A 24,595-nucleotide genomic window follows, 5' to 3' on the forward strand; every position below is an offset into this window, starting at 1 on the left:
GTTCCCCTCCCCTCCATAAACCCACCATAAAACAAAATCAATGTATTGTCCAGATGAAGCAACATACTAAAATTTTAAATGTATCAAGACCATTAAGTTCTTATATATAACTAAATTTATAAATGGCTATTTTCTTTTAAATTTAAGAATTAGATTATGAGTCAACATTACTCAAAAATACACAACTTTGCTGTCAAACCTCCTAATGATGAGCCCATTGGTACTTAGTTAAACTGGTCTTCATATGGCAATCTATTGCTATGCCTGCTCCAAAAGGATTTCCATCTAAGTAGACTCTCCCAAATGTTGTGGTCCAAAGGCATAGTTTTTGGAACAACTAGGTAGCACAGTGGATAGAGCACTGGCGCTGGAGTCAGGAGAACCTGAGTTCAAATCCAGCCTCAGATACATAATAGTTCCTAGCTGTATGACTCTGGGCAAGTCACTTATCCCCAGTTGCCTCACTTAAAAAAACAAAAACAAACAAAAAAAACCAAAGGTGTAGTTTTTTCGGAAGCCAGAGTCACCTCCTTAGACAACTGCAATGAGGCAACAAAATAGGTCTTTTGTGGCTCTTAATTACAAACTCCCACAAAAAGAAGGGCTTCGTTGAAATTCGGCTTCAATATACCGAAACAGCCTTGAATATAAAGAATCTGATCCAAACATATTCAAAACAACTGATAAACACTGGAACCCAATTTCTCAAAATTCAGTAAGTACTTCAAAAAAGGGATGTATCTTGGACTCAGTCTAAAACGCTCATTATACTCAGTCTCTACCACAGAAACAAATTATTAGAAAATGTCATACTCTAGAGACAACCAAAAGAAGCTGATTTATTTAATTTTAATTTTTTTCAAGTGAATATTTTTATTACTACTAAGAGAATAGCAAATTAAATATAATTATAATCTTTCAAAGAAAAAATATTCTCCAGTACTTACAGGGCTTGACACATTTTTTGCAACGAAGGCAATGCTTCCACCTCCTGCCATCCTACCAAAAATAATTTTTTCAAAAGGATATTATTAGTTGGTGTTAAGCATGTCAAATGCTACAAATCAAAATCAAAATAAATCTTACAAATGAGAGGATATTATGTATACAAATTTAAATATACCATAGTTTATTTTTCCCCCAAAAAAGTTTGCAGACGAATTCAGAACCAATTAAAAGAATATATATCCTTATAAAATATATGTTACACTGGTTACATATAATGACCAACTTAAAGGCTGAATATTAACTAAACAGTGTAAGTTTCAAAGTTCCTAAGGGTGTGCCCTACCAATATTATAAGTTACTACTCATTTTGGAGAGGGTGATAGGTGTTTACTGTGCTTTTATGACACAATCTAGTTTTTCTTGTTATTTTAAAGATCCAATTTAATGCTAACTTCCTAAAGAAAACAATATTTCACTGGACCACAGACATGGTCATTATTATCATCAGCTATCAATCATTTTGAATATGGTACTACACTGAGTTCTGCAGCGTTGTCATTGCTATTAGGTGTGCTGTAAAATTCTACTGCCTTCCTCAAACAACACATAACAAAAAATAGCTTCTCAGACAAATAAACATCAAATCTTACATGTTTCACACACATTTTATATACATATACATACATACATGTGTATCTATGCATATTATATATATATACACACACATACACTCACATATATCAAATAAGCATTTAAACAACATGAAACATCTTACTTTAGATGTACATGAATTGCAGATCTCACAGTGTTGATTCTCTAAAGAAACATAACGCTGACACACAGTACAAAACCTAGAAAGAGACAGAATTAATTTGGATAGTCACTTACAAATATTTATTTAGTTTTTGTAGGGTGCATGAATAGCACTACATGAAACACTACTCATACCAAATGAGTAATCTATGAATTCATTTAAAAAATGAAATTGCACAAGGAATTTAAGTTTAAAAGGGTAAATCCATTATAAATGAGTAGGCTGCCAAAAATATTTACTGATCTTGAAGTGTAATTTTATTGTAATAGCTCAAGGAAACTTGAGTCTCCTTAGAACCCTTACCTGTATCCTTCTTCTGCTGGAAGAATTATTTTGTTGGGAGGAATATTGGTGAAAATACGCACAGGAGACTGTTTTCGACCTGTTTTTCCATGTTTATAAAGTGCATGATTATCATAATCTACCTAGAAAGTTAAAAATGCAAGCACAAGAATTTATTTAAATAAAAGAACATACATTGTTATTAAAGTCAACAAATGAATGTAAAAGCTATTTAATAACAAGTTATAAATTAAAGCAAATTAAGAAAAGCCATAATACTAAAAAAATATGAAAAAAGCAACAGTTAATTTTTAATCTGGTGACAAGGAGGCCTACAGTGCAGTGAATTGTCATTAGAAGATGGTGAAATTTATTTTTTATACATAAAAAAAGTTAAGCAACTTGTCAAAAGTAACAGATAATGAACAGAACAATTGTGATTTGAACCTGGGAGTTCATCTGAATGCAAATCCAATGATGCTCCTTTTACATTTTAACTTTTGAAATTTTTTCTCCTTACTGAGATTTTATAAGAATTTAAAACTGAGTCCCAATCCCAGAAAATCCCATCTTTTCACTGCAATTGAAGAAAAAAAACCCAAAACCAAAAAAAACCCTGGTCCAAAGAAAGTTAACAGGTGAATTTTATCAAATATTTAAAGAGGAATTAATACTTGACGCTATACAAATTAATCTCATAGATCAAGAAAGAAAGCATTCTACAAAATTCCTTTTATGAGACAAATATGGTCCTAACACCTAAACCAGGAAAGGATAGAGCAAAGAAAGAGAACTACTGATCAATAACTTTAATGAATGTAAAAATAATCAAATAAAATCCTGGCAAAAAGACTACAGCAGGGGTTCTCAACCTTTTTTGCGTGTCATGGACCCCAGTAGCAGTCTGGTAAAGCCTAAGGATCTCTTTTCAGAATAATATTTTTTAAATACTAAAAGAAATGCTAAATTTCAGTTCGACGTTAGTGAAAATAAAAATGGAATTTTTTCCCATCCAAGTTCATGGACCTCAAGACTATAGTGAGATGTGTGTGTAGTAGTGAGTGCATGTGTGAATGTCTGTGTATTTCACTATGAACAAAAGCTGGATTTCTTGTCCCTCCCATTGCTAGTGCTTTCCCTCTGAAATTACCTTCCAAGTACATGATATAAATCTTGGATTTATATAGTTATTTGCATGTTGATTCCCCCTTCGGAATGTGAGCTCCTTGAGGGCAGAGACAAATTTGTTTTGGCCTTTTTTCAGTATCCCCAAGGCTTAGCCCAGTGCCTGGCACATAGTTAATGTTTAATTAATGCTGTTGATTAATTTATACCAGGGATTCAAGGATGGTTCTGACTTTTTTTTTAAAGTCAGTTTATGATTTCATTAAGGTAGGCAGTTCCTGGTAAGGAACTTCTTCTACCAATGCAGAAGATTAGCACTATCTCTGCAGCCTGGTTGCTTGGCTGAATTAAAAGGTAAGTGATTTACACAGGGTCACATACAGTCAATACAATATGCATGAGAGGCAGGACTTGAACCCAGATCATCCTAACTTTGAAGCCAGTTCTCTATCAACTATATCAACTACGTCTTGGGTCAACATTAAGAGAACAATTACCCTAAGTAATCATATTAAAAACAAAATACCCAAAACCACACGATTATGTCAATAAATGCAAAAAAGGCCTTTAACATAAGTACAACACTCTTTAATGGCAAAATTTTAAAAAGCATTAAGCAGAGAGGAGCTATTTTTTAAAAAAAGTATCTATCTAAAACCCAAAGCTAGTATTATTTGCAAAAGTAAAGCAACTAGATTCTGAGAGAAATTATTATTTCTCTCTTGTATTAATAACCAATTATTGAATTAGGACTAAAGTTTTTCCCCTTTTCTACTTCCTTATTCAGAAGTCAGACCCTAAAGTTATTCAGGCAACCTTTGAAGTGCTGGGCTAATAGAGGGAAAACTCAGATCTGTTCAAAAGATAAAGAAATTTTAGTTTAGGTGAACTGATGGATTCTGGCCCATTGTGTTTTACTCAGACAGGTCTGGGGAAAAAGTGAATTCTCCCTTTTGTCTAGATTACCCTAGGTGGGGTAGGTATAGATAAATCTCTTTGACTAAGACTTAGTGATCAGTCATATTTGCCAGCTCCTCATTAGAATAGGCCCACTTCTCATTTATTCATTCTTCTCACTAATTGTTAACTGATCAGAGATGATCACCACTCTCAGGAAGACCCACTCTTCCAAGGGCATATAAGCACTGAGTGGGTTCCATGAGGGGTCTTTGACATTCAAGAGTGTCACTGACCCCTTTTATTAATTATATGTTAGGATGATTGATAAAATGAGCAATTACCCAGAAACTATGTTTCTTAAACTTTTTATATGTCATAATTCTTTCTCAATAAATAAAGAGGAAAAATAGGGATGCCTCTTCTATCCCCACTATTATTTGATCTGGTTCCAGAAATGTTAGTGATGTCAATAAAACAAGATAAAGTAAAAGCAAACACTTTGGCAAAAAGGAGATAAAATTCTCCCTATCTGCAGACATGTTAGTTTATTTAGAAAACTCTGAAGCATCAGCAAAGAAATTAAGAGACCATTAATACCTTCAAAAAAGCAGAATACAAAAGTCTATCCACAAAAATCAACAGCATTTCTGTATAGCAATAACAAAATCCTAGAGGAAATACTAGAAAGGGAAATTTCATTCAAACTAATTATAAAATGTATAAAATATCTGGGAGTCAATTAACCAATGCATACTCAAGACTCAGGTAGAAACAATTACAAAATATTCTTTAAAGAAATAACTCAAATAATTGAAGGACTGCTATTACTTATCTACCTCATATTTTTACGTATCTCAATTTACATATTGCAGATTTACATATCTCAATATGTAAAAATCATTATCATATATACATAGACAGGTGGATAGAGTGCTGGACTTGGAGTAAAGAAGAACTGCGTGCAAATCAAGCATTAGACATTTACTAATTGTGAACCAGTAAGTCACTTAATCTCTGTTTGCCTCAGTTTCCTCATATGTAATGAGGATAATAAATGGATCTTTGTAAATCATTTTGTAAAACTTAAAGCACTTTGTAAATGCTAGTTATGATGATGATGAAGATGGTGGTGGTGGTGGTGGTGGTGGTGGTGGTGGTAGTGATAATGATATAACCTAAACTCAATTACAGATTGAGTACTACACTAAACTACCAAAGGGGTACTTTATACAATTAGGATAAGTGATAGTAAAATTATTTCAGAAGAATAAAAGATCTAGAATCTCAAGGGAAATAATGGGGATGGGGGAGTGGGAATAAAGGGATAATAGCACTTTCAAAAATCAATTTATACTATAAAGCAGTAATGATCAAAACTGGTAATGTCTAAAAAATTAAAGAGTAGATAATACAAGAGATTAGAAAAGCAAGAATCAGAAACAAATGAATTCAATAGCTCAATGTTTAGCAAATTCAAGAATATAACTATTTAGGGAATAACTTTCTACTTAACAAAAACTACTGGGAAAACTGAAAAGCAATTGGGGAGAAATTAGGTTCAGACCAGGAATTATGCTGTATGTGACTAAATCAAAAGAGATATAGAGTATAAATATATAAGTTCCCACCATAAGAAAACAGAAAAGAACAAGATCAGCTACTTTTTACTACTATAACTATGGAGAGAATTTCTTAACAAAAGATCAAGGAAAATACAAATGATAAAAATTACCAATTTAACTTACATATAAATGAAAAGCTTTTGCACAAATAAAAACCAACACAGCTAGGTTAAGAAAGAAACTATTAACTGGGTGAAACACCTTTGTGCCAAATATCTCTGATCCAATATCAAAGATACATAAAGAAGTAACATAAAAATATAAAACCAAGGACCATAAAGTAGACAAAGAAGGGAGCTCTTTCACAATCCAGGAAGAAATAACAAAAAGGCAAAGCTCATTCGAAGTGACTTCACTTTCAACTTTGCCCCAGTGCTAGTTAGTTAGAAAGAGGGTCTGAGGTGCTAGGACCAACGGTAGGGAAAAAGAGAAAAGAACTACACTTCACCTCTGTTTCTCATTCCACCTCAAACACTGCCCGAAGGACTGTGGCAGAATCAATGTCTACAAGCGGGAAGGAGAGAAAGGAAAACCCTATCCAATACTGGCTATATTCTGCCTCTCTATGCCACACCTCATAACTACTATTCCCTGTCCCACCATTACCTACAGTCCTTCCCTATCCTTAGTTTTCTAAACATGTCCCACTACATATCCCCAAATCTTGACTCCTACCACGCTGCTCCTATCCAAAGGCACAGGAACTACTGCCAAAGGACTAGAACTAGTTAGCTCATGTTCCTCGGGGAGATGTCTTGCTGGTATCTCATGTCTCAACTGGGAATACTTTTCCCACAGAAACACTGTTCTAAACAGTGGTCAGGTTCTATAATACTATCAACGCCAAATTTTAGGTACATTCTATTTTTGCTTTCATGTCTTGGAATGCGTGTATGTATATGTAAATATGTATATATGGTGTATATATATATTGTATAGGTGGACATATACACATATGTATACATGTCACACATAGACATGGTATGTATTTATATTAATACGTATCTGTATATATATAAATATGTGTGTGTATACACATACATATATGTATACATATATCCATACTCACAAATACACACAAATTGGGCTTGTGGGTAAAGAAAAAGTACTTCTAAGTTAAGAACTGATTTACAAATGAAATTTTGGAAAATAAGCCATTTGTAATTTAGGGATTTACTATATGTATCTATTTCAGTTGACACAAGATTCCAAGCTTGCTCCTTCCACATTTTCCATGGCTGAATGAAAAGTGCTAAACCTGTAATATCCACACTATTGGTTAAAATCACTTTGAAGCAATGTGATGGAATGGGAACTAAAATGGATTTGGAGTCACAGGTGCGTGACTTTAGAAAATGTCATTTATCTTCTCTAAACTTCAGTTTCCCCATCCCTGAAATGAAAGACTGGGATTAAATCATCCCTATGATCTCTACCAGCATTAAGTCCCAAGATCCTACAAAATGCTTTATCTCTTTATTAAAATGTTAGGGGGGAAGTGGTGATTCTACCAAGGCCAGCTTAAATACAGATGTAAAAAGCATCACAACTGTTCCCTATCTACGTAAGGAGATTGCCCTATATAAGGACAGCAGACTTACCCCTCTTTTTTTTTTAGAGCAAACATCAAAAGATTAACATATATTTTAAATAAGGCCAACTAATTTTACCTCTTAGAGACTAAAATAAAAACATAACTCTCAAAAAACATTTTACTTAAAGAACTTTACTTCAAAATATATACATACTTAACCAAAAAGTTTAAAATCCAAATAATTTTCCTTTCAAAAGTATTTAAGTTTATAGGTTTACAGCTCATGACTAATCTCAAACCCCAAAATTGTTTTAAACACATATACATATCAAAAGGAAAAAAGAAATATTCTTCCTAAGAAAGTTTTTGAAAGCTTATGAAGCATTGGAAAATGAAATTTTAGAATGGTAATACTTGCTGGTATACGACAAGTTCCATGCAATACAAAAGAAAGCAGATGGAAGAAAGGGGAAAAAAAGAGGAAAATTTCTTTATGGTTACCCAAGGAGTCAAAGAATGTATGTGTCTGGAAAGTGGTTGATTGCACAGTTTTGCATAACCTAATTGCGATTATTATTATTTTTAAATGTAGTGTTGTTGTACTAATTAACCATAAACATATGGGATGTAAAATGCATGCTGCTAGGGAAAATTAATGTACTTCTAACATACATCCATATTTCATAGCTTGAGCTACAAAAATGAGCCTCCTATGGAAGGGCAGGAAAGCAGACACCATTTTACAAATTGAATATCACTACTGGTGATGCTGACAGGCCATTTTTCCTCCATTATCCTTGATATTTCACTCACAGTGATAATGAGAGGCTTTTACAAAAAGAAAATTTCACCCAATGGAACCAATTAATGTGATGAAGTTCTATTCAAGAATGAAAACATTAAAATCTCTCTGACTTTTAATTTTTAATTCTACCTTTATTCAGATGTTTTTAGTGAAATATGTTCTGAATTAGATTTACTGAAATCAAAGTTTAGCCCTATCTCTTTCTATAATACCTAAGACTTTCAGAGTCTTCAAAAGATTCCCAAAGTATTGTGATAGAGGATTATGGATTATGGAATGATGGCAGCATGTTAAGACCTCCACAAACATCCCAGTAAAGGTCTAAAAAATGCACTAGAGGGGCAGCTAGGTGGTGCAGTGGGTAGAGCACCAGCCCTGAACTCAGGAGGACCTGAGTTCAAATCTGGCCTCAGACCAAACATTTGACACTCAGTACTTGTGTGACCCTAGGCAAGTCACTTAACCCCAATTGCCTAAGGAAAAAAAAAGCACTAGAATTAACAATGATAAAGAAAACCAAAGAGAATCAGTTATAAACTCTTCTATCTATTACAGAACTACAAAAAGATGGTCAGAATCCTACAGAAGCCCTAAGCAGGCATGAGCCAAGGCAGGTGGAAGGGAAAGGTCAAAAGCAGCCTTGTGAGCAAGAGACAGGGCCAATTTGACCTAACATCCAGGCAGGTCTATCCTAAGCTAGCATCCAGGCAACCCTATCGCAACCCAACACCCAGGCATCCTGGGCCTGAACCACAGGAGAAAGTGACATGGCCAGACAATTCCTGAAAAATTCTAGCCTCATCTTACCCAGGTTCAGAATCAAATGGGGCCTATCCATACCATATAGGAATAGGGGAGCACAGTTTGTCCTAAGCTTAACCAACAATTGAACTCTCTAAATGTGAGAATGACCCAAGTAGAAAAAGACTCAGTGAGACAATAAGAAATATCAAGACAGAAGAAAATATAAGACAACTGAACAAGAAAAGATAACCTAAGAATCATTGAACTATCTGAAAAATTATAGCCAAAATTAAAAAACAAATTTAGGTACTATATTTCTAGAAACACATATGAAAACTCCAGGTCTCTTAAAACCTTATGGCAAATCAACTAGGGAATGGCTAAACAAATCAAGGTATATGGACAAAATAAGACATAATAACATTACTGTGCAATAAGCAATGAAGAAAGAGATCTGCTCAGAGAAAGATGGAAAGACTTGTGTAAACTGATGAAGAATGAAGGGAGCAGAACCAGGGGAACAATTTATACAATGAAAACAACATTGTAATGACAAACAGCTCAAAGGACTTTAGATCTCTCATCAATGCACTAACCAATCATGTTTCCAGAGAAATGATGGATCTATGTTACTCATTACCTGACAGTCATGATAGATTCAAGATTTAGAATGAGCCATTATGTTTTTGGACACAGACAATGTGAAAATTTGTTACAAGGCTGTATATTTGTTACAAGAGTCTGTTTTTATTTCTTTGTTTTACATTTAAATTGGAAGAAAGGTGGTAGGGAAACAAAATAAATGAGTGTTAATAAAAAAAAAATTTAAAAAAAAAGGAAAGAACCAGAAGGCAATGTGAAAATACAAAGTATCCTCCAATTACCTTATAATAGAAATTTCAAAATGAAAACTCCCTGGAGCCCCATAGCCAAAATTCAGAGCTTCCATGTCAAAGAAAAAAATACTGCAAGCAGTACCCCTGTCCCCACCCCACCCCCCAAAAAAGAGTTTGAATACCAAGGAGCCATAGTCAGGATCACAGAACTGCTCCTATAATGTAGGGGAGAGCTTAGAAAAAAATATTCTAAAAAACAAAAGAAACAGACAACCAAGAATAACCTATCAGACAAGACAGGATAAACCTATAGTGGAAAAATTAACCTTTAATGAAATAGATTTCCAAGCTTCCCTAATGAAAGGTTCAAAACTAGGTAGGCACTTTGAAATGGAAATACAGGAACCAACAGAAACACAGAAAGCTACACATATATGATTAACTGAAAAGGATAATGGGAAGATAGATTGTTTACTTGCTAACAGATGAAAAAGAAGTATCATCTCTGAACTCTAATGTCTTCAAAAGTCATAGACATGAATTGGAAACTGAGGGGATCCCCCATCTGTTGGGAAATGGCTGAACAAGCTGCAGTATAAGAATGTAATGGAATACTATTGTGCTATAAGAAATGATAAGCAGGCGGACTTCAGAAAAACCTGGAAAGACGTATAGAAACTAATGCCGAGTGAAGTGAGCAGAACCAGGAAAACATTTTACACAGTAACAGCCACATTGTGCGATGACTAACTTTGATACTTATCTCTTCTTAGCAATGCAAAGATCTAAGCCAACTCCAAAAGACTCATGATGGAAAACGCTGTCCACACCCAGAAAAAGAACTATGGAGTCTGAATGTAGATCAAAGTATATTATTTACACTCTCTCCTTTTTCTTTTTTTGTTTGTTTCTTCTTTCTCATGGTTTCTCTCATTAGTTCTAATTCTTCTTTACAACATGACTAATGTGAAAATAGGTTTAATATGAATGTACATGTAGGGCTTGTATCAAATTACACACTGTCTTGGGGTGGGGGGAGGGGAGACATGAAGAAGAAAATTTGAAACTCAAAAAACTAAAAATAATTTTTTTTTAAAAAAAGTCACAGACAAAGTTAAATAAGACAGGCAGAAGGTCTGGGGGTTGTTTTATTCTGTTCTGGTTTGATGCATTTTTGTTTGTTTGTTTTTGTCTTAGAAAAAGGATCCTGACAGGCTATACTTGGGAGGAATAAAAGAAGAAGGATTTCACTATCTCCTATATTAGGAGTGCATGGTATGAAGAAAATACAAACCTAGAGAAAGGGTGGAGGTAATAAACATCTTTTACTTTGATCTGAACTGGACAAAGAAAAAGTTGAGCAAATACATTCCCACTCCCTCTTTGTATTTCTCTGTCACCATCTCTATTCTCTGTCTCTGTCTCTCTCTCACACACACACAATGTGTGCAAAAATGCATTAAATTCAAGAATAAAATAAGCAAGGAGTGGCCACAGGGAAAGAGAGTATTAAAAGGAAGTACTAGGTGGGGAATTTAGTCATAGTCAAAAGAAATTCCAATACTGGAGGGGTGGGAGTGGAGTGTGGGGACATAAAGGCAGATTAAAAGGAAAGAAAAAAAGAGTAAAAATCTGTGATGGGAATAGGGGGAAAATAAGGTAGCATCTTTTATTAACAGATAGCATCATTTATAGATCGCAAATATCAGGCAAATTCCTCTTTCACTACCTTCCTCTTTGTAAAGAGATGATGGGTTACAAAAACAAAAAAGTTTAAGACCACAGGATTGAAAGGAAATACTCAACTATAAATATGAATAGGAATAAGATAACAAAATTGATGCGAAAGCAATGTCCTACAATATGCCATTTACAAGAAATATGCTTGAAACATAGAGATTAACGATACAGTTAAAATGAGGAGCTGGAGCAGAATTCTTTATGCTTCCGATAAATTTTTTTAAAAGCACTAGAAGTAATCATGATTTCAGATAAGAATATAGTAAAAAACAGACATGACTAAAAGAGATATGCAGGGAAACTACATTATGTTTAAAAGTACCGCTGAAAACAAATAGAAGAGGGGCAGCTAGGTGGCCCAATAGCCTCATCAAAAAAAAAAAAAAAACAGAAGAGCATAGCATCTAAATACTTAAAGAAAGGTTAATCTAATTAGGAAGAAATAAGTCCATACAAGTAAGGGGACTTCAGTATACCCCTGTCAGACCTAGACAATCTAACACAAAGATAAACAAAAAAGAAACTAAAGACCAGAATACCTGAATAGCACTTTAGAACAATCAGAGATTACAGATCTCTTGCAATTACCAAATAGACAGAAAAAGTACTCTACATATTTCTCAGTCATTCAATGCACCTTTATAAAAATTAATCATGTACTGAGACATAAAGTATCCCAAAGAAATACTAAACAAATCCTTTTCAGACCAAAAGGTAATAAAAACATTCAATAAAGGGCCTTTGAAGAAAGAATTAAAAATTAATTGGAGACTAAATTACATAATCTCAAAGAATTGGTCAGTCAAAAAAAAATCATCAAAGAAAATGACAAGTAAAGAACACACCAAAATTTATGGGATACAATTAAAGTAGTCCAAATGGGAAAATTTATATCTCTAATCATTTTCATTAATAAAAGAACAAATCAGTAAACTGAGTATACAACTAAAAAACTTAGAAAAGAAACTAATCAAAAACCCCCAAATAAATCTTGAAGAAGCAATTCTGAACATCAAAGAAGAGATTAACAAAATGGAAAGCAAAAAAAAAAATCCAATCAGTTACATTTAAAATATCACATTTTAAGAATGTAATTAAAAAGAAAGTGAAGAGAGTTCACCCCATCACTGGGAATAATTGAATGATGAGTCATCAAATAGAATTAGGGCAAGTATGTGATCCCGGTAATCACAAATCTAGCTTAAGCTAGAATAGTCAGGACTGTCTCTGCTCTGTGAAGGAGATAAAAGTGGTAGGTACACCTCAAAAAAGATACAGGAACTCAGAGAACAGCCTAAAGGGTAAAATGAGTTTTGAAAGAGGAAGAACTAGAAAATAAGATTCTGGATGCATCTTATAATAAACGTGATGTTAAGAAGTTTTAAGTAAAAGAAACATCTGCCACTGAGACCACACGACTCCTAGAAATATTAGGCCAAGATGCCCTGAAGTCCAAGGTAAGAATCTTTGCAGGTTAGTCTAATTAACCAGAATGTGCCATCCTCATTCACGGATCTGGAAATGCAGGAAACAAGGCTAGTCTGGAGAGTTCACAACAGCCCAAGAGGTAAGCCCACTGGATCTCTTCCCCATTGCCCATTGTAGGGCAATGAAAACTATGGTACCGATTCTTTTCTAGAACAGGAATGAACACCCCACCATTCATATCACTGAGTCATCTCTCTAACACAAGTCAAAGCTCTTGCATGTAACTCCCCATATCCTTTAATACCTGCCAGGAATGATTAAAATAAAGGATTTATTTGGTGAGTAGCCTATCAACCAGAAATTGCCATTAACTTTGCACATGTACAATACAATAATAATTGAACTCCATCATGAACATGATGTGGCATCACACAATCCTGAGGTAATTTCTGGATCATTATAGAAAGATAAGATTTTGTTCACAGTAAGTTTGGTATTATGTATGCGTATATAACACATTATATTTATATAACAAACAAAATAACATAACAAATAATAGTATACTATAGCAAAGTATAGTATTTTAACATACCAGTACCTGTATATAACATATATAGTAGGTTGCAATTAATCAAATATTTATTTTGTCAGAATACCTATACTAGGAAATATAGGTTTAACTGTACCTGGTAATCCAGCATGCTGAAGTTTGGAAAAAACTGAAGAATTCGAGATTCAAAAAAATAGGGGAAAATCCAAAATAATGGTAGTTCCTTGCTATTATTATCTAAGAGCAACAAGAAAAAAAACAACTGGACTTTAAAGAGCAAAACAGTCAGTCAAATCAATTAAATAAAAACATTTATTGATCATCTACTATATGACAGGCACAGTGCTGAGTTCTGTTCATTGTGCTAAATCCTAGACAGAAGATATGAAAACAGCTAGATGTTCCATGGCTTTTATCCACAGGATCTAACGTGTCAACTTGTAGAAGACACTTGAGGGATGAAGTGGATCAATCAACCAGTAGTCACACAGATTCTTAATAAGAACAAAACAGTCCCATATAAACAGACTATGTTGTCATTTACTGACCTGGGAATTTTGGCCTATGCCCAAATACAGTTGCAAAGAATGAATGAATAGGATCTTGGTATACTAGAGTTGTTTTTTAAGAAAACACAACAAATATTTTAAAAGGAAAATCACTTGAGATGCTTAGTCACATTATGAAAAGTATGGTATATGGAAAATATGATCAGTCACTGAAGAAAATTTAAATCACTGTTCAAAAAGATGATTTGATCAATTTTTACAAGTATAGATAGGTTTGATATCACCCTAATGCATATTCTTCACAATTCAAAAATTTACATCTAATTTTTGGGAAATAAATATTTGAAAGAAGTGATTAAAAATTTTTTTTTGTAGATTGTTGCTCCATCATGAAAACTGATATGAATTTATGTATTTGTTAGTTATTAATGCAAGAGATTCATGTGAAGGCAATGAAAGGTAAACTTTCTTCCAATAAAAATGTTTTTCTTTCAAATATGCACCATCTTTTGATTAAGACTATATCAAATGAACAACAACCAATACCAAAAAGATGTTTAAATTAACTTATATACATTATTATGGATATTTTTCTTGAACAACATATACAATTATTTAACAACACAAGTCTACATTTTAAAAGCAACTACTTTACTTAACGCTAATTTTAAAACAAAAAAACAGATTCTCAGCCAACAAGATTCAAAAAACATTTTGTGCAGGATTTCAAAGTATTTCACAAATACACTCTAATTGGTTCTCATATACACACTTTTAAGTCAATATCCTTCATGAAAACCTTACTTCAATCCCTCATCATGGTATGGATATAATCCTGAGTTCTTGAAGAATATGACTTTCAAACAAATTCTGGAAGGTTCTATCAGGTCAGAAAAGCTTTAAGTATAGTCAGCAGAAGATGATATATCTCCTGCCTGAGACCAGCCTAACTGAAGACATGCTCATCATAGTGAAGTTGGCAGTTTAGTGATGCATTCTTTATCCATGACCCATTAAATAGATAAAAATTAAAAAAGCATCTCAGTCCTATGCACCTAATGTTAGAATGGTACAAACGGGGCAGAGGAAACTAAGGATGATACAGCACTTACACAATCTACAAACAAAAATTAACAATTCATGCTGTAAAAGTGACATCTTTGTCAATTGACTAGTTAATATTTTACTGAAGCAAACAAACCACAGAAATACTGATGTTCTTACTATAAATAAAACCAAAGGACATAAATGAAGCTGCAGCTACATAGAGGAATGCCACCTCTTTTCCAAGTAACTTTAATTCTGAAGGTGGAACCACCATCCTTTCATTCACAGATTTGCAGCCTCAAAGTTATCCTCCCCTGTTCATTCTCTGATCAGTAGTCAAGTCCTGCGGATTTTACTTCACAGGTAAGGAAGAGAGGAGAGACAAAACATCAATATTTTCAACTTCAGAGCCAAGGTGAACTGGTGGTACCATTGATAAAAATAGTAAAGTTTAAAAGAAGTAAAGATGGGGAGAATTATAATGAGCTAAACTAAAGTCATGTAGAATTTGAAATGTTAGTTGAAGATTTAGGAGGATAGATAATATATCCTAGAGTCAATTGAAACTGTGGGTCTGTCTGGAATGTGGGAAAGAAGTCAGGACTAGAGATATGGAATCGTGAGTCATTTGCACTGAGGTAACAGATGAAGTTTGGGGGAAAAACAGTTGTCAAAGGAGAAGATGCAGAGAAAGAAAATCTTGAGGACAGAGGATAGGTACCCTGTGAAAGAGATAAGCAATTGAGAGAAGTAGGAAAGAATTCAGGAGAGGTTTCTCTAAAGCAAAGGGTATCCAGTAGGAAGTGATCAAAAAGATCAACTGCGTAGAGAGGCTAAGAAGGATGTGGAATGGAAAAAAGGCCTTCAGATTTGGTGATCAAGAGGTCTCCGATGACTTTTGAAAGAACAGTTTAAGTTCAGTGCTGGTGATAAAAGCCAAATTGCAAGGAACTAAAGAGAGAATGAATGGAGTCAAAGGTATCTGAGAAACAGAGAAGGAACATTTGTGAAAGCATATGCCTGCCACATCAAGGTCCTAGAGGTGCTAGGAAGGGACATGATGAACAAAGGCACAGTTTAAGTAGCCTCTGGGAATCTACTGAGAATAGATGTACATGTACAATATCCAACCAGTAAATTACTTCTTTGCCTGGCTATCTACAGGTCTCTTAATCATTTGACAGCTATGTTAAGGCTCCTAATGTAACTCCCCTCCACTGAAAAAAATTCCACAAGCTTTTTTTTTTTTAAAGGCAATTGGGGTTAAGTGACTTGCCCAAGGTCAAACAGCTATTAAGTGTCAAGTGTTTGGTCTGAGGCTGGATTTGAACTCAGGTCCTCCTGATTTCAGGGCCGGTGCTCCTTCTACTGCACCACCTAGCTGCCCCTCACAAGCTATTTTTAAATAAGATCAGGATAACACTTTTTTTCAGTGATTATGGATCTCATCCAGGCAGGGTAGCAGAGTGAATAGAGTTAACCTCAAAGCCAGAAAGACTTGGGTTCAAGTCTTGCTTCTGACACATACTGGATTTGTGACACTGGGCAAGTCATTTAAACACTCAGTGCTCTAGGCAATTCTATGAAAAGGAAGAAAAGAGTGGGCTAAGAGGAACTGGAGAAATTATGTAGTACCATTAATGAAGCTAAATTTCCCCCTGAAACAAAGGCCCATTTTTTAAAACAAAAACATTCTTCTGATGATCCTGCATGATTTTAAGTCATGGACTATCACAATTTCCAAAGAGCTAAAGTTGACCATCCTCCCACAAAGCAATGAAGATGGACGTGGTCAGCATGATCAGCTAGCTATTCAGCTATAAGACATTATAAATGAAGATTTGTGCAAGAAAAGTAGCAGAAAGGATGACACCTAGAAATGAATAATTGGAAAAGAAATGTACGTAGCGAAAATGAGTAACTGGTCAGTCTACATACTCTACTGGTATGCATACAATATTAAGAGAGCTAGAAGAAGGGTTTCAGCATGTTGGGAGAAGCTCCTATAGCAAATGTACAGGAGACATGGCCATGAGTCATAAAGAATCAAAAAGCATGGCTGAGTTGCCACTGGAGAGAGTATTGACACATACTGATGAGATCACAGAGCCACTGAATTATCAAAGTACAAACAAATACAAAACATTCACATGACAAATCAACATATCATCAGAAGAGCATTTTTAACGAAGTAAGAACTTCAGAAATTATTCATAGTTTGTTAAAGTAATTTCACTGAGCTAAACTTATCTTTTTGACAGTGGAAGTAGTTATGTATTTATTCAGCAGTTGGTATAAATTACATACCTGTGCTTTGTTCCTCTTTCCACATATCCATAAACTTCCTGAAGGTAACAGCCAGTGATTCTACCAAGCCTCCAAAAGGAGGATCTGTCACCAGAATGAGTTCTACACCTTTATCTTCTTTTAAGAATTTTCTACAAATTTCAAGAGCAGCCTACAAAAGATACAGGTTCATTTTAAAAATCCATACTGCAAATGAATATTTACTCTTACTTGGACAAGAATGTGCCTAGAATAAGTTTCAGTTACCTTGTCATCAAAGTAAACACCCATATTGCCATCTCAGCATGCTTCACTACTATCCTTGAGGGAAAAAAAAATTTTCTTACTTAGTGTCCATATGGTACTATCTTTGACTTCTCTTGGCAAACAAGTGTTTTGTTTTGTATTTTTAAATTCCAATAGTTGAATACTCTAGTATCATAACTGCTAGAGTGCAAAACACTTCAAGTAATAACATTCAAAAATTAAATTTATTACCCATACAGAATACCAAAAACATTATCATTTCCTTACTAGCTCACCTACTACCATAATTTCAGTTTAATATCTACAACTAGCATCTCTATTTTGCCAAACACAGGATCATACCCTACTCCTTCTAAAGTTTTTTCTTTTATTATATTTAGAACATTTCAATGTCATATACATCATAATCATCATACCACATACACAAAATACATAATCTACAAAATTTCCCCATCCATTAAATTGTCCCAGAAACATAGTTACATAATTTTCTGAACATGTTGCCCAGAAGCCCTCTTACTGGCATAATCTCTATGATATATGTGTGTGTGTGTGTGTGTGTGTGTGTGTGTGTGTGTGTGTAAGTTGTTTTGGGAAACAAATAAAACTAACATTTCTAAGCTACTGACTTTACAGCACATTTCAAGAAGCTTTCTGTGAAGGTAAAGTTATACTTTAAGACAAAATAACAGGTTTTAGAATTTAATATATTTGTATATTTTCTCTATAATAATAGATGCACTGTTCTACATTTGATTCACTTTAGAAGAAATATTTGACAGACTTTTAAAAATTTCAATATCTATATTCTTTTCCCCCTAGAAGAATTTTTATAGGCTTCCAAATGGAACTCCTATAGAACAAAATGGTTAGTTTATTCATTCATTCATCAAAAAGGTTAATTACCATTCAGTTCAGCTAACTCATTTCTTCTGCTTGTCCTCCTATATAAAGGAGTAGGGACAAATAATGATGCTGAAATCCTTTCAAATTCCATATTCAATTTGATAAACATTTTTAAGCACCTACTGTGTGCAAAGCACTATAATAAGCACTGATGATATAAAGACAAAAATGAAAGGGTCCATGTTCTACTCAGGAGATAGCATGTGCACAAAAATAAATAAATATGAGAATTGGAGGAGATAAAAGAGCACTGATCAGTTGTTAATGAGATGTCAGGAAAGAGCCCTCGAGTAGAAAGTAGCACTGGAGCTCATTCTTCAAGGAATCTATAGATTTTAAGAGTCTGTGGTGACAACAGTTCATTCAAGAACAAAAGACAGATTGTGCAAAGACACAGAGAGAGAAGAGAGAATATTGAGCTTGGGGAACAGCCAGTTGGCCAATCTGGTTCAAATATATAGGGCATGAAGGAAGATAATATGAAGCAAATCCAGAAGGTAGATAAAAGCCAGAGAGTGAAGAGACTGAAATGCCACACTGAAAAATCTGTTCAGATGAAATAGAGAAACAATGAAGATATTGTAAGCAGGTGAGTGACACTGTCAGATCTGTGCTTTAGGAATATTCATTTACCACCTTCATGGAAGACAGACTGGAGAGAGGAAAGACTAGAATCAGAGAGACAAATTAGAAGGCTATCACAATAGTTTACGTGGGAGTTGATAAGGACCTAAACTTGTGTGATGGCTCCATAAGTAGAGGAATGGCCCAGATGCAAGAGATGATGTAATGCCAAAACTGATAAGAACTGGTAGATAACTCATAAGGTAGGGTAAGAAGAGTAAAGGGTTAAGGAAAGCTCAGCGGTTACAAAAGTGAGTTAGTGGAAAGATGGTAGTTCCTTCAACACATATAGGAAAATTTGGGAGTGAAGTAAGTTCACAAGGAAAATACTGAAATCTGCTTCGGATGTGTTGATGCGAAACTGGGTCAACAGGTGACGTCCTGGAGGAAGCTGAGATGTAGAACTGGAATTCAGAAAAGCAACCTGGTGTATATATATAAATCTGGGAGTCATCCTGAACCCTGAACCCTGAACATAGGTTAAGAAAGTATAAGAGAAGAGGTCCAGGACAGAGCCTTGAGTGACATCTATACTTTGGGAAGAGGAGCTGAATAATGATCCATCAAATGAGACTGATGAAAATCAAGTGAGAAAGACACACAAAAGACAAGAAAGAGAAAATACCCTGGAGAAAGGGTGACTGCTGATGTTAAAAACTACATAGAAGTCAAGTAGGATGAGGACTGAGAGAAAGCCATTGGATTTAGCAGCTTGTCTCACCTCGGAAAAAGCGGTTTCAGTAAAGTGGTAGGGTCAGGAAACCGTTCACAAAAGGTTGAGAAGTAAGTAGGAACTGAGGAAGTAGAGGCAGCAAATACAGATAACTTTTTCTAGGAGTTGGGCTATAAAAGGGAAGATTTGGATGATGAAATGAGAGGGTTGTATTTTAGGAGATTTGGACATATTTGTACTCAGCAAGGAAAAAAATCAGTAGTTAAGATAAATTAAATAAGAGAGAGGGATCAAATGTTCAAATGGAAAGGGCCCAGAAGGGATGGAAAGGGATGGGGTTAATAACACAAGTATAATCCTGTCAAGGTAAAGGATAACTTCTTGCTCAGAGACTGGAATAAAGAAGTAAAGTGTGAGGGATGGTATAGAGGGATTTTTAGCAGTGGTATAAGAGAAAAGAGAGCCATGGCAGATGACCCTGATTTTCTCTTAGGAAATTAGGAAATGAGGTCCTCTGCTAAGAGGAAAGAGGACGGTAATAATGTAGGTGGCTTGAGGAAGAGAGGGGAAGATTTGGAATAGCTGCTGAAAGGAGTGTGAGAGAAAGTCAATCAGGGAAAAACAAAAGGATTACTGAATAGCAGAGTGCTCGGCAAAGATGAGAAATCATAACTTTGCAGTAAACCCAGTTGGTACATTTATGAGACATTCTTGAGTAGTTTTTAGCAATGCTTAAGTAGAAGCACAAAAAATCAATGGTAGCAGAGAATACAGTGTTGGGATTTAGAAACATGTGAACATCAAGTCAAAGAGGATGTCAAAGACATAGTCTGGAAGTAGCAGGAAGGAGTAGGAAATATGGCTTCTCCTCCTCTTGGCCTAGTGTCACCTAGTCTCCAGTCATCATCCTCATCCTCCCATCCCTTCAGAACCTTGCCCTTAAGATTTTGGACTCCAATAAGGGACTCAGACCCAATCACTCCTACTGCTCCCCTTTATGTGTTGTCTTCCCACATTAAGCACCTTGACAGCAGGGGCTGTCTTGCTTGTCTTTGTACCATTTGCACTTAGCACAGTGCCTAGCACAAAGCAAGTGTTTAATAAATGTTCTAGCTACATAATATAGTGTGTTGGAAGTCATTAGAGAAGGAAGATCCACTACTGGAGTGTCAGAGTGCAATGGCTTCCAAAGAAATGGTGAAAAGTAAATGACACTTAATCAGGAAAATAATTTTTAAAGTTGTTTTTAAAAAAATTCAACATTTTATTTTTTCCCAATTAAATGTAAAAACAATTTTTTACCTTCATTTTTTAGTTTTGAATTCCAAATTTGCTCCCCCCCCACCATTGAGAAGGCAAGCAATTTGATAAAGGTTATACATGTACAGTCATGCAAAACATATTTCCATATTAGTCATGTTGTGAAAGAAAAAATAATTATTTTTTTTAACAGGCTCAAGGTCAATTGGAATACAGTTGTTGAGCATCTGTAGAAAACAAGTGCTCATAAACAAAAGTTGCTCTCTATCACTGCTGACAGGCCCTCTGGATTCTTTCCTTCATCCTTGGCTATTGTTTTTTAGTACTGTTTAAACAGCCACAATCATCACCAGCTGGTGATGATTTTCTATGCTTTACTCCTTTCAGTGGCAATAGCACATTTATTATCTAAAGGCAGCTCCTAGAATAGCAAGGCCTAATGACATTTCTTTCTTCTAGTGAAGAAGAAATGAAATCTGTCAGTCTCAGAAGTCCACCTAAATAACTACATCTGTAATAAAAAATTAGAGATTAAAAAACTTCCTAGCAAAAAATGATTAAATTATCACATTCCCCTTTCCTTGCTAGCCTATCTTTGGGTGTTCAAACTTAATTTTATTTGTATTTTGTCTCTAATGTTCAAAATTAAAAGGCATACAGTATAACGGATATTGGAAACGTGTGTCTACTAAACTTCTTTACTATTTTTAATAATACTATTATTTACCTTTACTCTATGAAACCAATTGAGACAAAGGTACATATAAAAGGATGAGTGCACAGTACTGTCCAGAGAGGACCAAAGGGCATTATTATGATAAGTGCTGAGTATACAAAAAAAAAAAGTGAGGCAGTCCCTGCTCTCAAAGAGAGGGGAGAAAACATATTTAAGATAAAGAAAGGCAGAATATATAGAAACAAAAACAAAAACAAAGTGGGGGGAAGAATAATAAAGAGGGTAATTAGGAAGATTCTTGAAGGAGGTGACCCTACAACTGAATCTTGAAGAAAGCTCGGGGTTCCAAGAGGCAGAAATGAGAAGGAAGAGCATTCAAGCATGGGAGGACAGGCTCTGCAAACGTCTGAAGGCAAAAGGAAGTGAAATCTTGCATACAGGGAACAGGTAGGAGGATATTGTAGAGTATGTGAGGAGGAGAAGTATGTAATCACTGTAGGAAGGTAGTCTGGAGCCAGGTTATGAAGGGCTTTAGATGCCAAACAGAAGAGTTTGTGTAAAGGCAATGGGAAACCATCGAAGCTTCTTGGGCAGAGAAGTAATATGGTCAGATCTGTGCTTTGTTAACCAGATTATCTATTTAGCATCCAGGTGTAGAGTGGATTGGAGAGATCAGAGGCTGGAGGCAGGGAGACCAAGTAGAAAGCTACTGCAAGAGAACAGGTGAAGCGTTATAAACTAGGATGGTTCTGGTATGAGTGGAGCAAGGAGAAGGATTCGGGCATATTTAGAAGGTTAGAATAGAAAGAACATGAAGGTGAGTCAGAGTGCAGAGCTGAAGACAGCTCCTCAGTGGTAAACCTGGGCAAATGGATGAATAATGGTGCTTCCAATGAAAACGGTTAAGTTAGGAGTAATGTGGGTTTAGGGACAAAAATCACAAGTTTTGGTCTGGACATAACAAATTTGAGATGCTTATGAGATAGCCAGTTGGAAATACCAGGGCAGAGAGGAATAGACAACAAAAAGCACATAATATAGCCTTACTGTGGAGAAATGGGCATGCCTTAATCTGTGGTGTTTCACATATACCCACACATATTAGTATACCCGGGTGTCTCAGTATAGCATAAAAGAACACATACATTGATACACAGACACACATATGTATGTATATATGTATATATAAACACACAAAAAAATCTATATGTGCATGTGTCAGACACACATAGCATACATACATATACAGGTTTCGTGTTTGTCTCTATATACACATATACATGTATGTGTCCTTATATACACACATACATATAAAATAGCAGTTTTAAAAAGAATGAAAGAAGGTTGTAATCCTTTGACCTTTGTTCATAGGTATGTACGAGTGAAGACATAAATGGAGAGGACCCAATAATGAAGAAAAATACTGTTAAGTTACACAAATATCCATACCTCATATATTGTGAGAGAAAGATATGGTATAATTGGAAATAAAGGTTAATGTAAACAGCCCTTATCTAAGGATTTACTCAATTGATTTAAATTCATGCTGAAGGGGTAATGAGGCATTGAAGGAGCATGGTATGGTGAAAACAACATTAGTTGTTCAGTCAAATGATGTGAGTTTGAACCCTAGCTGACAATTCCTACCTGTGTGACCTTGAGCAACACCCTTAATTTTTCCTGGGTCTTAGTTCACGTTTCGTAGGTCTTAGAAGTACATTCACTTTGGAGAGGAAGAATTGTAGTACAGTGGAAAGAGCATGAGTTCTAGAGTCAGAGGACCTGGATTCAAATCCTGCCTCTGACACTTAATATCTTTGTGACTTCAAGTAAGCCACTTAATTTCCCTGGGCCTCAGTTTCTTCATCTATAAAATGAGGGGGTTGGACTGTGGTCCCTTCTAGTTCTACATGGGCAAGTCTAATTCAGTCTGAAGTTCACTCCTGTCTGTCCACCTCCCTCCCGCCCTCCCTCCCTATTGTATCACATGCCTGAAGGACCTGACCAAGCCCCTTCTTCTGCTACTGACTTCTACTACTGCTCTACCTCAAACTTATTTATTAATAAGTAAGCAAGGCAGATTTTTTTTTCTGGCATCATGGATGAAATAAAGGATAGATAAGTATTTCCTAAAAGGAGATCTGAGGTAAAATAATGAATTTTAAAATATGACAGAACTTCTAGAAATAAAAGGCTTTTTATAGTCCACTTGCCCTAGAAAACCATTAAATCATTAAAGATTTATTCACAGTTTGTTCACCAAATATAGGAATATTAAAACTCAAGGCTACCTGAGCTACCCCTCAAAGCTTAAAACAGGTTACAGAATAAAACAGGTTCTACATTATATCGTAAAGTAATAAAGGCAATGAACTGGTTTCTCCTGAGAGGTGATGTTAATTGAAAATACAGAAAATCAAGATTTTAGGGAAATTAATATAGGACAGCCATAAAAAGTCTGATTGTAGAACAGGACAACATTAAGTCTGAGGTGGGCAGAACCTCGGGAAAAGGTATCTTACAATTTAACATGCTCATTACATAGAGGAGACTGCTGAGGCCCAAAGAAATTAAGGGATTTACATGCAATAAGCCAACAGCACAATTTAGTCAAAAAGTATGGAAGGTAATGGTTAAGAATTATAGTCACCTTTTCCAGTTATTCATAAGGAGATTAAATTTGTGGTTACCTATGGCTTATGCCTATCTGACCCCTATCAACAAGCATTAGAGGTCATGCATAAACAGAGTCTGAGTCTGAGGCTTTAGGAACGTGCACACATATCATGTTTTGATTTAAACATGAAACTGAGTGTTTTTCTACAACAGAGTTTCAAAAGCAAATATAGATATTATTTTTTATAATTCACTACTTTATATCATCTGTTCCCCTCAAATAGCTTTGCCAAATTCTATTATTAAGAGATTTCCAAAAAATACCAATAGAGGCACCAATGCACTCAATTTACTTTTCAATACAATTCAGTTATTCAATTTATAACTATTCAAATTACAATTC

At 35.0% G+C, this 24,595-nt stretch overlaps 1 protein-coding gene across 2 annotated transcripts in view; it reads right to left on the bottom strand.

Annotated features, from left to right (window-relative positions):
• ZCCHC4 (zinc finger CCHC-type containing 4) overlaps window positions 1-24,595 on the bottom strand; it is a 59,482-nt gene that overhangs the window by 10,984 nt on the left and 23,903 nt on the right. For both annotated transcript variants that reach the window (XM_020992374.2, XM_020992370.2), the window contains 5 exons: window positions 17,192-17,342; window positions 13,465-13,565; window positions 2,066-2,187; window positions 1,724-1,799; window positions 948-999 (listed from right to left, as the gene is read on the bottom strand). In XM_020992374.2, coding sequence (XP_020848033.1) covers window positions 948-999; window positions 1,724-1,799; window positions 2,066-2,187; window positions 13,465-13,565; window positions 17,192-17,342 — 502 coding nt within the window. The remainder of the gene's footprint in view (window positions 1-947; window positions 1,000-1,723; window positions 1,800-2,065; window positions 2,188-13,464; window positions 13,566-17,191; window positions 17,343-24,595) is intronic.

Source organism: Phascolarctos cinereus, unplaced genomic scaffold (assembly GCF_003287225.1).
Source record: "Phascolarctos cinereus isolate Bilbo 61053 unplaced genomic scaffold, phaCin_HiC Scaffold_9;HRSCAF=440, whole genome shotgun sequence".
In the NCBI taxonomy this organism is placed as follows: domain Eukaryota; kingdom Metazoa; phylum Chordata; class Mammalia; order Diprotodontia; family Phascolarctidae; genus Phascolarctos; species Phascolarctos cinereus.